At 40.2% G+C, this 15,544-nt stretch overlaps 1 protein-coding gene across 11 annotated transcripts; it reads left to right on the top strand.

Annotated features, from left to right (window-relative positions):
* The first annotated feature begins 2,275 nt into the window (after positions 1-2,275).
* On the top strand, positions 2,276-14,285 carry LOC101964035 (uncharacterized). Of its 11 annotated transcripts, none has more exons than XM_021732317.3 (5): positions 2,276-2,425; positions 8,981-9,172; positions 11,061-11,187; positions 11,368-11,428; positions 11,983-14,285. In XM_021732317.3, the coding sequence occupies exons 2-5, from the start codon at positions 9,038-9,040 to the stop codon at positions 13,403-13,405; spliced, it is 1,746 nt and encodes a 581-aa protein (XP_021587992.2). In that variant the 5' UTR covers positions 2,276-2,425; positions 8,981-9,037; the 3' UTR covers positions 13,406-14,285. The 11 variants fall into 11 exon arrangements, with proteins under 11 accessions (XP_021587992.2, XP_040128007.2, XP_040128010.1 ...); XM_021732315.3 differs by having other exon boundaries at positions 2,280-2,488; XM_078052890.1 differs by having other exon boundaries at positions 2,281-2,415.
* Positions 14,286-15,544: the final 1,259 nt, after the last annotated feature.

Below are 15,544 nucleotides of genomic sequence, written 5' to 3'. Positions count from 1 at the left end.
TAGTTTGAAAATATTCAGAAACTTTACCTAGAAAATGAGTTAACAATGGGTACATGCTAGGAGCACTCTCAGCTACCCAATCCAGGAAATTCATGGAAGAGAAGTAAGAAGAAAGGAACATATTATAAGGGTATTTTTATTGTATTATTGAAGTTGAGATTATTAGATTAATTAACAATTGCCACTTACAAAATACTAGAGAAAGTAACTTGTAAACTTAATTTTTTTTTACCAGAGAACTTTAATGAGACAGATAAGCCCACAGTAGATAGATGATACATGTAAAGAAAATAAATAAGGGTACAAACAGACAAGGTGCAGAGGAAAGAAAATGGCCATGTGTATTTATACCAATAGGTTACATTAGGTCATTAGTACCTTAACTATATTACTGTTTATAGAGTATCAGTAAGGTTGTTAATTCTGCAGTTACATTCCACAGTTACAATATGTAATGTCAGGAGCTTTGTGCAGCTCTTAAGAAAGTCCTTTGTCTAAAGTTTCTGTTAGGCAGGCAGATCCAGGAGCACCAGTGCGTGGTGAAACACTGTAGTTACCTAGAAAGCAAGTTTCTTTATTCCCAGGAGTTATGTGCCTAAAATCTAGTTCAAAAACTAATAAAATTCTTAACAGAGCTTCCTTGTGAAGAACATTGCTACAGTGGCCAGGTATCCCATGTCTTTTACATGGAAGTTTCCCAGCAGCCAGGCATTCTGCATCTTTGCACAGAAACTTTCTAGCAGCCAGGCCTCCTATGCCTTTGCACAGAAACTTCCTAGCCACCACGCATGACACAATCACAAAGTTTATCAGAGACCCCAATTCCACACACAAAACCCCTACCGCTCCCCTTTCTTTTTTCCTAAGGCATTTTGGGTGAATGATATTTGTTTATTCTTCACTCTGGTTTGACTACCATTTGATACCCAGGAAGCTGAGAACACTGGGTCAGCATCTAGGGGTATGTTGCTTTTCAGTCAGGAGCAAACGGGTTTGTGTTTTTTGTTGAAAAATGTTGGTGCCTCTAAACCATTGGCATGGAAAGAACACATAGGAGGGGGACTCCTCCTGAGAGACAAAGTGACACCAGTCTGTGCAATGGAGAGATGTGTATGATTGGGACAAGTGAGCATGAGCTCACAAATATGTTATGAGACCCAGGGATGGCTGAAGCCACAGATAATACCAAATCCTATACAGTTTTTTTGTACACATACATGCCTATGATTACCCTTTCTATAAAACCTGAAAGTCCTACTCAGCTCCCGAAGCCAGGGCTAAGGACATGGTTCTCTTGTCTTCCTGGTGTACCTGCCCTGATCAAAGTCCTTTCCTGTTTTTCATCATGACCTTCTCTGTTTGGTTTTGGGATAAACAGAGGACCTGACCTATGGAATCACCAGAGTCAGGTCTCTGCCTAGGACTTCCCTAAAGGTAGAATGTAGAACATCTACATTAAGCACAGATGCTCATTTTATTTCCACCACACATTGCTGTCCTAGAGGATTGCCTTCTTTTATTTTTATTTTATTCTGCGGAAGATGGAACACTGAGCCAAAGCAGGAACACCAACTGCTTCCTTTTACAACTCAGGCTGCCTCCTCAAAAGAGCAGAGGCCAGGAGGTGAAGAGAATTACTAAAATAATTGTCAAACTGTTTTCATTTTTAGATATCATGTGATATATATGATATCTTTAAATAGTGTTTCACAAGTTCTGAGATTGTGTTTTGCTAAGTTGCCTGAGGTCAAAGCAGATTGTAGTGTATACTGTATATCTTTATATCTAGCTATCTAGAACTTTTTCCTTGCCGTCCTAGGGAACAAACCCAGTGGGGTCGACCTCTGAGCTGGGTCCCCAACCGTTTTTACTTTATTTCAATACAGGGTCTGTTTGCAGAAGCTGACGTGAACTTGGACTCCTGCTGCCTCAGACTTCCAAGGAACTGTTGCTGTCATTGCTGTTCGTTTCCGTGGCAAGGTTACAACCTAGGGCCTCACTCGTGCCAGGAAAGCCTCTCTCGCGGAGCCACAACTCAGTCCCAGAAGTCACCTTCTGTGCCAGGTTCCCAGCAAAGGCTTCCTACCTGGATTATTTCCCAGAACAGCAGAGAAGCCCCACCTTTGGAGTCACGAATGTGTCACTCCAGCCAATTTGAGCCAGTGATTGGATAATCCTTGCTGTCAGTCACGGTGCAGAGGCGTGCCTGGAGGCGGTCCATCAGGGACGCCGGGTGGAACTGTCCAATTAGGTGCGCCGACGTAGGGGAAGGGCGGGCTTTCGCAGTCTCGCGGCCTTTTCTTCCTCAGCAACTCTGCTTCTCCAGTTCCTGCTCCCTTGACGCTGATCTGCGCGTGTCCCCCACGAACTTAGGTGCCCGAAGGTTCCTCGCGAGGACACCGGATCACTACTGAAGTAAAAAATGGTGATTTTGCGACTAGGTCTGACGGAACCCGCTCAGCGCCTGCCTTGGGGCCCCGGCGTGCGGGTGAGCTGCAGAGCGGGTGGCCTTGTTTGTCCCCGTTTGCGGGTGGCTCCTTGGTGGGTGTCTGTATCCTAGTCTCGCTGTGCTGGTGGGTCCCCGAGGTCAGCTGCAGAGCGGGCGGCCTTGTTTGTCTCCGTTTGCGGGTGGCCCTTGGTGGGTGTCTGTATCCTAGTCCCGCTGTGCTGGTGGGTCCCCGAGGTTAGCTGCAGAGCGGTGCGGCCCAGTTCTCACTGGCGTATGGCCCTGAGCCCTTTCCCATGGGTTTGCGGGGTGAGCTGGGCGGCCCAGGTTTCTAGGTCCCCTCCTCTCCCTGCTGGTTGCCCGCTCCCACCCTTCCAAATGTATAGAAGCAGGGTCGCTAATCCACTTTTCTTCCCCTGGTTTAGCTCCTCTGAAGGCTGCTGTAGGCCATTAAAATTGCAGTTGCCTCCTGCATTCATTCTAAAATCTCATCTTTCTCTCCACTTCACATCATTATCAAATATTCATTCTTCCTACTGTATTTCAAACGGGTCAGTCTATTAACTTTCACTTTTCCTCTAGTGAGACATTGCGAAGAATATTTTGTTTTTCTAATGGGGATCAAAACTAGGGAAGCTTTATCAGTGACATCTTCAGCCCCCCCCCTTTTTTTTCAAAAATTTGAGATCTTATCCCAGTTGTGTCGGAAGCTGGCCTCCAACTTGTGATCTTCCAGCCTCAGCCTCTGGAGTCTCTGGGATTACAGGCCTCTGCCAGTATCTCTGGCAAGAATAACAATTTTGAAAGCATTTGTTTTCTGTTTCTGAATATTATACTTGAGGGGAAAGAATAATCACTTGACACATCCCTGTGTTTGGGCAAAAACTGCTTAAAATGAAATAAGGTAGTTGGTTGTTATTGGTACTAGGGTTATGGAATCTTGGGCTACATCCCCAGCCCTTTTTTGTTTGTTTTGGGCAGAAATTGTTTATTTCTTTTACTTGGTTTTCATTAGTTATATATGACAATAAAATGCACTTTGATATATCATACATAAATATTGAGTGTAACTGCTCCTTTTTCTGGCTGCACATGATGTACATTCACACCAGTCATGTAGTCATACAGGATCTGGCTATGTTGACCCGCCTAGCCTGGAACTTTTGATCCTCCTATCTCAGCTTCTCAAGCTGTTGGGATTAAAGGCATTGGCCACCCCACCTGAGGAAAACAATTTATTTTAATCAGCTTATCCTGAATGATGTGTGTGTCCCTCCCTGGAAGAGATTGCATCTTTTCCTTCCTTCCTTCCTTCCTTCCTTCCTTCCTTCCTTCCTCCCCTCCCTCCCTTCCTCCCTCCCTCCCTCCCTCCCTCCCTCCCTTAACCACTGAGCCATATTCCCAGCCCTTTTTATATTTTATTTTCAGAAGAAATCTCTCTTAAGTTCCATAGGACTTCACTAAGTTACTGAGTTTGCTTTGAATTTGGCAGTCCTCGTGCCTTAGCCTCTCAAGCTGCTGGGATTATAGTTCTTCACTAGTGTGCTGGGTCTACATGAACTTTTATAAAACAAAGTTATGTTTCAATACATTAACCAATTGCATTGGTAGGAGCATCAGATTGGTGGGCTACAGCAAAAAAAAAAAAAAAAGGAGGGGGATTTCTTCTGTAGGTCTGTTGTTACTGCATTCTTAGCTTTTGAAAATGGTGGTTATACATCTGGTAAGCTTAGTGATATAGTCTGAGAAATTTATTAGTTTCAGAATTCTGATCTGATACAGAAATTAAGGTAATTGGCTGTTGAAGGGCTTAACATAGCCCAAGATAATTGTTGCTCTCCATACAGAATCCTGTCTTTCCACCCTCATGGTGATCTAGTTAACAGAAGTCAAGTACTCTGAAGGTTTTTTGATGTAGAGCAACTTCATAGAAAACTTCAGTTCACACTTGTAAAAATCATGTGCTTCTCCTTTTATCTTTCTTAGGTGTAGATACCATATCACAATTTCTTGAGCAGAGGTTCCCTTTGGACCCTTGTCAGGGCCCTATGTCCTCAGCCACTATCCTTTCCTGGGGCGTCCACAAGGTGCCCACAGATGTCCTGTGCCTTGGAAGGTGCAGGGAATTTTGGGCCCTGGGTCAGCTCCTCTTAGAAGACAGCTTAAGGTGTGGGGTGCAGCTTCTTGGGAGAAGCTGGATGCCTTGGGGCTAAGGGATTTCCTGGAACAGGCCTCATCTAGATAGCTACCTCCTTGGGACATTGTTTCTCCCAAGCCCTGTTCCTATTCCTTGAAGACAGGTGCACAGTGAGCCTGTGGATGCTGGTGCTGAGGGGCCAGGTCAGCAGTGATTCCTGCCCTTGCATTCTCTCACAGTTGTGAAGGAGGAAAACTCTCCCAGAGCATAAGGACCACCCACCCCAGTGCAGTGCTGTGCAAACCTGAAAGCCTCATAGACTGGAGTCATGGTCCAGGTCTCCTGGGAGGGTGATCATGGAGTGTTTCAGTGAGCAGGACCAGGTGGGAGATGTCCAGCTGGCAGGGACCTTACCTGCCCCTTGAGTCTGACAAGTCTGTGCTCCCTCAGCACCAGCTGTTTCTGTGTTTTTCACTGTGAAATGATCTGCTCACTTATTTGAGGCCCAGGTTCATTTATTCAGAGCCAAATATGATGAAATATTATGAAAGAAGGAAGAAAGAATTGGATTTTTTAAAAAAAAGTTTACTTACATTTCCATTTGTTAAATATCCTAATTTACATCCAGGAACAGTGGTGCACACCTGTAATTCTCACTGCTCCAAAGCCTGAAGCAAGAGGGTTAAAAATTTGAGGACAGCTTTAGCAACTTAGCACAACCCTAGGCAACTCTGTCTTGTAAATACAATATAAAAGGCTGGGGATGTGACTCAGTGGTAAAGTGCTTCTGGATTCAATCCTGGTTACCAAAAAGGGGGAAAAATGATAATTTCTCTTTTGCTACCCCTTAGTATATAGAGAAATTTTGTGAAATTTGATCTTGTCTTTTCAGTGATTTCAAATTGACTACTAGGTCCTTGACTCCAGAATGCCACTTAAAAAAGAGATAAATTCTGTCTTGCATTGTTGCTGCAGAATGAATCTATTTCTATGAAAAAAAAAAGTGGATACATTTATAAATGAGGATTCACAAAAACATTAGTTTCTTACAAGGTGGAGAATTTGACAGGAATGACAGTTTGTTGCTGTTGTTATTGTCTGGACTTGGCAGGTTCATGTTAACTGAGTGGTGTTTTGGTATCAGGAATGGAACCCAGAAGTGCTTAACCACTGAGCCACAACCCCAGCCCATTTTAAATTTTTTTGTTTTGAGACAGGGTATCGCTAAATTGCTTAGGGCCTCAGACCTCCAAGCTGCAGGGGTTACAGGCATGTGCCATCACACTTGGCTTGTTGGTAAATTTTAAAGACAATTTTAGCAATACCTAAAATACCCAAATGTGATACTTTAATCACTAAATGACTTATCTTTGAAATAGTGATACAAGTTTTCTGAAAAGATATATGTGTCTAAATAAGAGTGCTGATTTTCCTCACAAGCACTCTCACCATGTCACCTAATTCCTGTTCCCACCCAAGTGCCTCCTCTTTGGACCATCCCTTTAGGAGCTGGACTATTAACTTATGAAATTTGGGAATCACATAAATACTGTGTCTACACTCACTGTGATCTGTACAACATTTTGGCTGTTTTTAGGTATGGTCTAATATTTCCATTTTTAGAAGTAGTTTTTGTGAAGTTCAACAAGCACAGCAAATCTGGCCCTGAATTTCACAGAATTTACTAAAATGTTTTCTTATTTCTTTAATTTTATTGTATTTTTATACCTTTATTTTATTTATTTACTTTTATGATGAGGATTGAACCCAGTGCATCACAGGCAAGTGCTTATTATGCAAGCATTTCATAACTCCAGACCCTGTCCTCTATTTTCTTAGCCTCATATAGGTTTATCAGTGATGCCGATATTCATGAAGAACTTGGTTTTGCAGACTTCTTATTTCCTGATTGAGGTTTCCTCAATCCCTCTCTGTCAGTTTCCTATGCTTAATATATGTTTACCTTGCTCTTCTTTCTTTGGTTTCCTGAAGTAGAAGGTTCAATTATTGCTTTCAGTTCTTCTTATTTGAAATTTTCTTTGGATACCTGTGATATCATCCAAGCACCATCTGTCCTGTTTTCTACAGATTTCCTATTGTGGACTTTTACATTTCATTTTCCTCAAAATGGTCAACTTTTTCCTTGAGTTACCTCTTCCACCCATGTCTGTTTACAGACCTGTGTTTCACCTCCCATTCCCTGGAGACTTTCCAGCTGCTTCTTTTATGATTTCTGCTTTAACACCCATATTCTTTGAGCATACTTGGGATTTCACTGGTGATACACACTGTTGGGGTGTTTTATGGCTCAGAATATTACCTCTCCTGAGGAGTGTTATTGTGACTTGAAGAAGACTGTGGGCTTCCTGTTGGCTAATGACCAGGGAAGCCCTCCTGTCTGCTTCTCTGCTACACGGTCTCAGACCCAACAGAATTGTGCTGATGTCTTCTAGTGTAACTGTGGATTCTTCATTGTCCTGGGCAGTTCTATATATCTCTGCCTGGTGTATTTTGAGTTTGTTTCAGGTGCATGCATATTAAAAATTTAAGTCATTTAATTAAATTCTAGCCTATTCCCACCACTGTGGCATATGCCTGTAATCCCAGTGGCTCAGGAGGCTTAGGCAGGGGGATCACAAAATCAAAATCAGCCTGAGTAACTTAGGCCCTGAACTACTTAGAGATATTTTCTCTCAAAATAAAAATAATTAAAATTAAAAGGGCTAGGGATGTGGCTCAGTGGTTAAGCACCTCTGAATTCAATCCCTGGAACAAAAAATAAATAAGTAAATAAATAGAAAAAAAATAGCCTAGTGATTCTTGAGTCTGATCTTTCTCAGGGATTATCAACCTCAAGGCATTTAATTTCCACTGATGAGACATTTTTTTCTATTTCTCAGTATTCTATATACATTTTTGTTGTTGTTTAAAAGTGAGTGAAAATGTGTTTCCCCTTTCTCCTATGTTGCTTTTCCTTTATGCAGTTGCCTAGACTGCATTTTATATGCTATGTGAAGTGAATTAGCTCGTGTTCAGCCTGTTTGACAGATTTCCCTGAATGCCACTGTGGTAGGACAGAGTGGAAACTGTTTAAGAGCTGACAGGCTATAGTTTTGTAGCTTGACCCACAGCAGCTCTGCCTACTGACATTTTATCATGGAGGCTTGCAGCAGCTGCAGGTGCCTGTAACAAGATAACCACAATAGCAGAAGGAGCAAACAAAGTATCAGAGAAAGAACAATCCCTCTTGATGTTTAGTGGAGAAAAAGTCCCTAATCTGTATGAGCTGGGTGCTTAGGCTGTTGACAAGTTTGTGCCCACATAAGGAATGTAGAATTCACCCTGTAATAGATTGCACCAACTTCCATGACTCAATGCCCTCAAAACTTGCTTATGTATAAAACTAAAAGCTTTGGGATTTATTCCTCAAGGCTGTGGTGCTACTAATAAACTGTTGCTTCCAGATCTCAGTGTGCTTGCCCTCATTTTCACCTACACCAGAAGCTAAGGAAGAACAATAGAAACAGTGAGAGCTCCTCCTCTGGTTTCTGTGGGTAGCTGTGCTGGGGCTTCTTTTTTTAACATGCAGTGGTCCTATTTAAAACTCTACTATGCCTTTACTCTGCCTTTACTTTCCCCAGCCTGGGGAAAAAATGAGTGCTAAGCATGCAGGTCTGGGTACTCTCTGAGAGAACTTCTCCTGACCTGTGTGGGCTTCCTTATTTCTTCAGACCAACTGGTTTGTTTGTTTCTTTTGGAGGATACTGTGGAGAGAACCCACGGGCACTACACAAATTTTTTTTTTTTTTTTTAATTTTGATTTAGGGTATTGCTAACTTGCTTAGGGCTTCCCTAAGTTTTCTAAGCCTGGGATTGAGCTTCTAAACTTCCTGCCTCAGCCTCCTGAACCTGGGTGTTTTTGAAACCTGATTTAAAAAAAAAAAACTCTTCCTGTAGTTTTCTTTATCAGATTTTAGGTGATGGTTGAGTGTGTAAACAGTAATTTGCTGTTCTTGCCAGATGCAGGCTGTTTGCTTACTTAAATTCTTTTCAGGAATTTCTACTAAGTTTTTACAGTGATTGCTTTCTGACTTAGAAGAGTGAAAGGTTGTTTTAGACTATTAACATAGTCCTGTGATGTTTTTAATTAAAAAATGCAGAGACTTTGATAAATCTGTGTACAGTGTGGAACCAGTGACCAGGGTTTCACACTGGGATGTCAGGCTGCTGTCCTGCACCAGAGAGGCTGTCTTCAGGGCTAGTGGAGGTCACACTGTGCTGCTGCTCTCCACTCTTCCTCATGACTGCTTCCTGTAGCTCTGGTGAACTTTCAGTGCTCTTGGGCATGGTGAGGCTCTTGTTCTGATGCTTCTGCTTGTGTTTCCACTTTTCTCTAGAGGATACGCAGATGGAGCAGCTTCCTCTTCCTGGAACCATTTTCATCTCGAATGTAAATGACTTTCCTTCTTCATAGATCAACAGATCATATTTGTGTGAATTTATTTGGGGACTGTTCCAGGCTCTCTGATCTGTTCTTTTTCACGATAGTACTATCATGGCTCCAATCTCTCTGTTTGTGTCACTTTGGTGTGAGTATTAATATTTTTCTTTACTGCTTATCATTTTTGTAATATTGTTTAGCTTATTCTTCTATAAAAAATAATATTTTCAGTGGGTGCAGTAGTGCATGCCTTTAATCCAAGCTGCTGGAGAGACTGAGGCATGAAGATCACAAGTTTAAATGCTACTCTCAGCCACTTATAAGATCCTGAGCAAGTTAGTGAGTACTGTCTCAAAATATCAAATGTGCTGGGGATGTGGTTTGGTTAAGTGCCCTGGATTAAGTCCCTGCTTTTTTTTTTTTTTCCTTTTTAATTTGCCCCACAATAGTTAGACAAATAAAACTAAAATTTTTATAAGTTTATTAAAAAAGTTTTATTCTTTTACATTTGAATGTATAATAAATGGACTTTTATCTACAGAATGTAGGGATGCAGTACCTTTTGCCTCTAGATTCCAGTTTGTTGGGATCATCATTGTGATTTCTCTTCATGACACTTGCTTTTGCTCATCTTTTCATGTTGTGAAGGTCAGTCTACTGAAGGCTTTCTCTTGGTCTTTTGTTTACCTCTGCTTATACTATACTGCTCAGGAGGTCACATATTTTAAGTCCTTGAGTATGGTTTTATGTCAGTGGCAGGGGCATGTTCTGGAAGGTGATCTTTTTGGCTGTTCCATCATTATACAGACATCATAGCATGCTTATAGATGTACACAGAATGGCCTGTTTCACATACAAACTGTGAGGTGAGGATTCTGGGCTGCAAAATGCTGCTTTTTTCCTGGAAGTGCTCCTATGTTAGGTTTGTTTGCACAGCATCATTACAGGCACAAGAAATCTCTTTTACAACAGACAACCATTGTACATGTGGCCCATCTTTATTCAAAGTGCCCTTGAGCAAAACATGGCCATGTGGCACGTGATTGTACCTTATGTTAGTGAAGTGGCTGCTGTTTAGAAGAGTTTTAATCATTGGACCTTCATTGTTGCTTTGAGGTTTAAAAAAGTAGCTTATTCTTATTAAGATTATTGTTTTGAGACATAAAACTTTGTAAGGATATCATTTGGACAATGTGACATCTTGGGATCATTGAGTTTTTTCTGAGAAACTTGCCATCTTTCCACTTATCCCATTCTGCTTTGACAATAACCATGAGAAATTATCAAATTGCTGTGTTTATTAATCATTGTACTTGTTTATTGCCTAATTTGGTTCTGGAGTAAATCACCTGCAAGCTTCTGATTGTTCCTTGGTGTAATCACCCGGATGATCTCAATCCCCAGTTAACACATTGTGACAACCTCTATGAAAGGTTTTCTGAATGTTATCTATGAGGGAAACTCCTTAATGACCCCTTGCCCAGAGGTTGTAGGTGAGGGCTGATTCTAGGCACTTCTTTAAGGATGGAACAATAGACTTTCAGAAGGAAACAGGAGATCAGTAAATACCATGTTGTTTACAATAATTGTGTAGACACAGTGAGCCACTGTGCTTGGCAGGATCTGTCCAAATGCTAGTTTCCTGATTACTGGAAATTCCTACTTACTCCACTTTCTTTTCTAAAGGTAAGTAATACCAGGAGTGCTAATATTAGCTCTCTACTGCACAGGTTGTTAAGACTTGTAAAGGAAGTGCAACCAAAAATGAAGTTGGGAATGAATGACCTTGAAGCCTGTCTTACTGTGACCTCACCAAAGAAGGGTGTAAAACACTCTACTGTTTGCCTTTTGAGCAGCCCAATTCTAGTGTTGGAATGGCTATGAGGAATTGAGTGCAGTAAATATTTGATAGACCAAATCATTGAGTTATTTGGGAGACCAGAGAATCATGTGAGCATCATGCATATTGAGTGTAGATTCCTCATACTGTCAATCTCTCCTGGCCTCCACTACACACACATTTGAGGATATTTTAGGTCTCAGTGACCTTTGAGGATCTGGCTGTGAACTTCACCCAGGAGGAATGGGCTTTGCTGGGTCCATCCCAGAAGAAACTTTACACAGATGTGATGCAGGAAGTCCTCGGAAACCTGGCTTTTATAGGTAATGATGATGTTTCTTTAATTAATCAAATAGAGAATTCATGTTTATTTTGGTCATTTATGAAAAACCTGAAAAGGGAACCATTTGGTGAATTAATACAGCATAAAAGACACCTAGAATTTGGCAAACTTTTTCTAGCTTCTAAAAGTTTAAAATGATTTTTCTGGGTTGGCATTTTAGGAAACAAATGGGAAGAGAAGAACATTGAAGATCAGAACAAAAAGTCTGGGAACAATCCAAGGTAACTGTACTCACAAGAGGAAGCAATATCTGAGAATGTCATATAATTTGTAAAACAAATCAACCACAGAAATATGCACAACTTGGAAATGTATAAGTTTTTTTTAACCAGAAGTATGTACTTAACTGTTACAGATAGTCTTTTCAAAGTACTTGACATGCAAAAAGTACTATGAAACTGCATATGTGAATATCACTATTTGGAGAATAGCCATTGGGAAGCTGTGTTGCAAAGGATTGTTTCCTTTCAATCTCTTTATTTTCGGGCAATTTGAACAAGTCAGAACACCTAGCCTTTACCTGATTTTTTGGTGGTAATGTAAGCCTAGGACCCATGAATAAATAGAAAATCATGAATGGATCAAGCATTGATAATGTGCTGGTCATTCTTCACAGAGGTCATATGGTAAATATCAAAGGCAAAGAAGATAGTGTGGGGAAGCTTTCAGTGATATTCCAATTCTTAACCTGACAAAAGAAAAATTTTAATAGAATAAATCCATGTGACTGTATTATGTGTGCAAAAGACTTCATATGTCCTTCATTCCTTCGTAGGCAGATCACATCTCACTCTGGACACAAACAGTACAAGCATGAGGAATGTGAAGAAAATCCATGTGAATTTAAACAAGGCAGGAAATCTCTGGTTTCTCTCAAAAGTGTTCAAACACAAATGTTAACACAAGCTGGAGATGGACATTATAAAAGTACAGTATGTGGGAAAGTCTTCAGTCGTTCCAGTTCCATTCAAAGACATGAAGAAACTTCTATTGGGTGGCAACCCTATGAATGTAAACAACGTGGAGAGGCCTTTTCTTCTCTCACAGGGGTTCAAGGACACATGATAACACATAGTGAAGATAAAACTTTTAAGTGTAAGGTATGTGGAAAAGCCTTTCATTTTCCCTCTTTATTTAGAAGACATGAAAGAGTACGTTATGGAGAGAAACTCCATGAATGTAAACAAGATGGTCAAACCTTTATTTCACTCACAAATCTTCACAGTCAAACGATCATGCACACTGAGAATGCACGTTTTAAATGTAAAGTATGTGGGAAAGACTTTGCTTATCCCAGTTTATTTAGAATGCATCAGAGAACACACACTGGAGAGAAACCCTATGAATGTAAGCAGTGTGGCAAAGCCTTCGCTAAGCCCTCTACCCTTCACTTACATGAACAAACGCACACTGGAGAGAAACCCTATGAATGTAAGCAGTGCGGCAAAGCCTTTGCTAAGTCCTCCACCCTTCACTCCCATGAACAAACTCATACTGGAGAGAAGCCCTATGAATGTAAACAATGTGGAAAATCTTTTGCTAGATCCAGTCAGCTTCACATACATGGAAGAACACATACTGGAGAGAAGCCCTATGAATGTAAGCAGTGTGGCAAAGCCTTCACTCAGTCCTCTCACCTTCACTCACATGAAAAAACTCATACTGGAGAGAAACCCTACGAATGTAAACAATGTGGAAAAGCTTTTGCTACATCCCATCATCTTCACACACATGGAAGAACACATACTGGAGAGAAGCCCTATAAATGTAGACAATGTGGAAAAGCTTACACTACTTCCTCTTACCTTCAAATACATGAACGAACTCATACTGGAGAGAAGCCTTATGCATGTAAGCAGTGTGGCAAAGCCTTCACTCAGTCTTCTACCCTTCACTTACATGAGCGAACTCATACTGGAGAGAAGCCTTATACATGTAACCAGTGTGGAAAAACCTTTGCTAGATCCAGTGACCTTCACATACATGAAAGAATGCATACTGGAGAGAAACCCTATGAATGTAAACAATGTGGAAAAGCCTTTGCTAGATCTAGTGACCTTCAGATACATGGAAGATCACATACTGGAGAAAAACCCTATAAATGTAAACAATGTGGAAAAGCCTTTGCTAGATCCAGTCACCTTCATATACATGAACGAACTCATATGCAGAGAAATCATACTAATGAAAACAATTAGCAAAGTCTTCTGTTTTTACTACTGTACTCATAAACACGTAGGAAGTTTACTGGAGAAAAATCCTTGGAATGTAAATTGTGGTAACTCAATATTCCTTGTCAATTTGAAAGACTAGAAAGGACTCACACTGCAGAATATTTTTTGGGGGGTGGGGGGGTGATTTAGTCCAGTGGTGCTCTACCACTGAACCATAATCCCCAGTTCTTTTTACTAAATCTTTGGGATTACAGGTGCATACCACCATGTCTAACTGAATAACTCTTTAAATGTGAAAATTTGACAACTCATTCCATTTTCCCAGTTGTCTTCAAAGCCATTTCACTCACACTGGAAAAAAAATCCCTGAATGTGTAATGTTTCATTTTTCTTCTCATATATGGAAATACTCATGGAGAGAAGCCCTGTGAATGTGAGAAATGTGGGACACCTTCTAGTTTTGCCAGTTTCTTCTAAGGACTGAGATGATTCTTATTGAATGATTGATTCATGCAAAAATAAATAAATCCTATTCAAGTAAGAAATGTAAAGCCTTCAGATGTTCCATTTTTGTTCAGTTGTATGAAAGGACTCATACTGTAAAAAACCCTGTGGATAAGCAATGTGGGGCAGTATTCGACTTTCACAGTTTTCTTCAAATGTCGTGGGGCAAGTCACTCAGAAAATACTGAGTCCCAGTTTTGTCCAAATTGAAGAGTCTTTATTTCAACCGGCCAGGACTTCTTGTTACAGGACTAAGTTATCTCTGCAGGAAAACAGCCTAGAATCTCAATATTTTAGGATATATAAAGGCAAAAACCTCATCCAGGTTGACAGCAAGCAGCAAGCAAGCAAGGCATGCAAACAGTAATACAAAGTCTGAATAAAGTCAGTAGTGAAACAATGCAGTGCTCATAATCATATTTTTATTCTCATTTAGTATTTGTCATGGGATATTCTATAATCATAATCAAAAGAGAAATGGATCAAAGTGATCCTAGTTAAGTACAATTAAAGAATGGCTACTAACTTCTAATTAATTATTCCCCGATAAGATATATTGCCCAAAGAGAAAAGTGGGAACCAAAGAGAACAATTTCCCATTGTTTAAAAATTGCTATTTAATAGTTGCCAAATATGCTGTGCTAGGCAAATTAGTAATGGATACAGAGGTGGGGTTTTCCCATGGGAGAAGAATTTCTTTCATGATAAGGAGTCTGTTTGATCATTTCCATATAGCTGGCCCATAACAAAAGATATAAAAGGGTTCACATCAGGGAAAATCCTTCTGCCCTTTAAAAAATGTGGTAAAATGTTCAACTCTCTAGGTCTCTTTGAACAGCATGGAAGAACTCATGCTAGAAGAGAAAAGCCTTATATGTAGAAATGTGGGGAGACCTTCAGTTGTTTCAGGTCCATTTAGACTGGAAGGATTTTTTTTTTTTTTTGTACCAGAGATTGAACCAAGAGATGCTTAACCTCTGAGACACATTTTCCAGCCCTTTTTATTTTAATTTTTATTTGTTTTAAATTTTGAGACATGGTCTCACTGAATTGCTTAGGTCCTCATTAAGTTGCTGAGTCTGGCTTTGCACTTATGATCCTCCTGACTCAGCCTGCTGAACCTTTGGGATTATAGTTATGCACTGCCTTCAGCAAGTGACCCCTTCTTGAGAAAAGCACTGTAAGTGTGAAAAGGACGTGTGCCTTCACTTCTCCTTTGTCTATTCAGAGGTAATGGAAATGTACCCTGGGGTGGACATGAGCATTGCATTGGCGTAAAGATGTGAGAGCAACATGCTTCTGGCGGGTAAATCTCTCTTTACTTATTGTTAGATTCAATTTTCCTGTATTAAGTTTTTTGCATCTGTAGTCAACTCTCACATATTATGACATAATCTTTTACATATGCATGTATGTGTGTGTAAAATCTAGTATGTGATATAATTTTGTACCTAGAAGTATATATTATATAGAATGGTTTATAATATTTATAGTTAAACTTTGTTAACATTTATTTGCCACATTTTAATTCTTATTTATTTTCCATCTCTCTACTTCCCATAAGTACATTTTCTTTAATATTGTACTTTTTTTTTTTCCACTAAAGGCCTTAGCAAATAAATGATATTCTAAACCTCTGGTCTCATATTTATATAACTT

Source organism: Ictidomys tridecemlineatus, chromosome 1 (genome assembly GCF_052094955.1).
Source record: "Ictidomys tridecemlineatus isolate mIctTri1 chromosome 1, mIctTri1.hap1, whole genome shotgun sequence".
In the NCBI taxonomy this organism is placed as follows: Eukaryota; Metazoa; Chordata; class Mammalia; order Rodentia; family Sciuridae; genus Ictidomys; species Ictidomys tridecemlineatus.
This window is presented reverse-complemented; position numbering and strand designations above follow the sequence as displayed.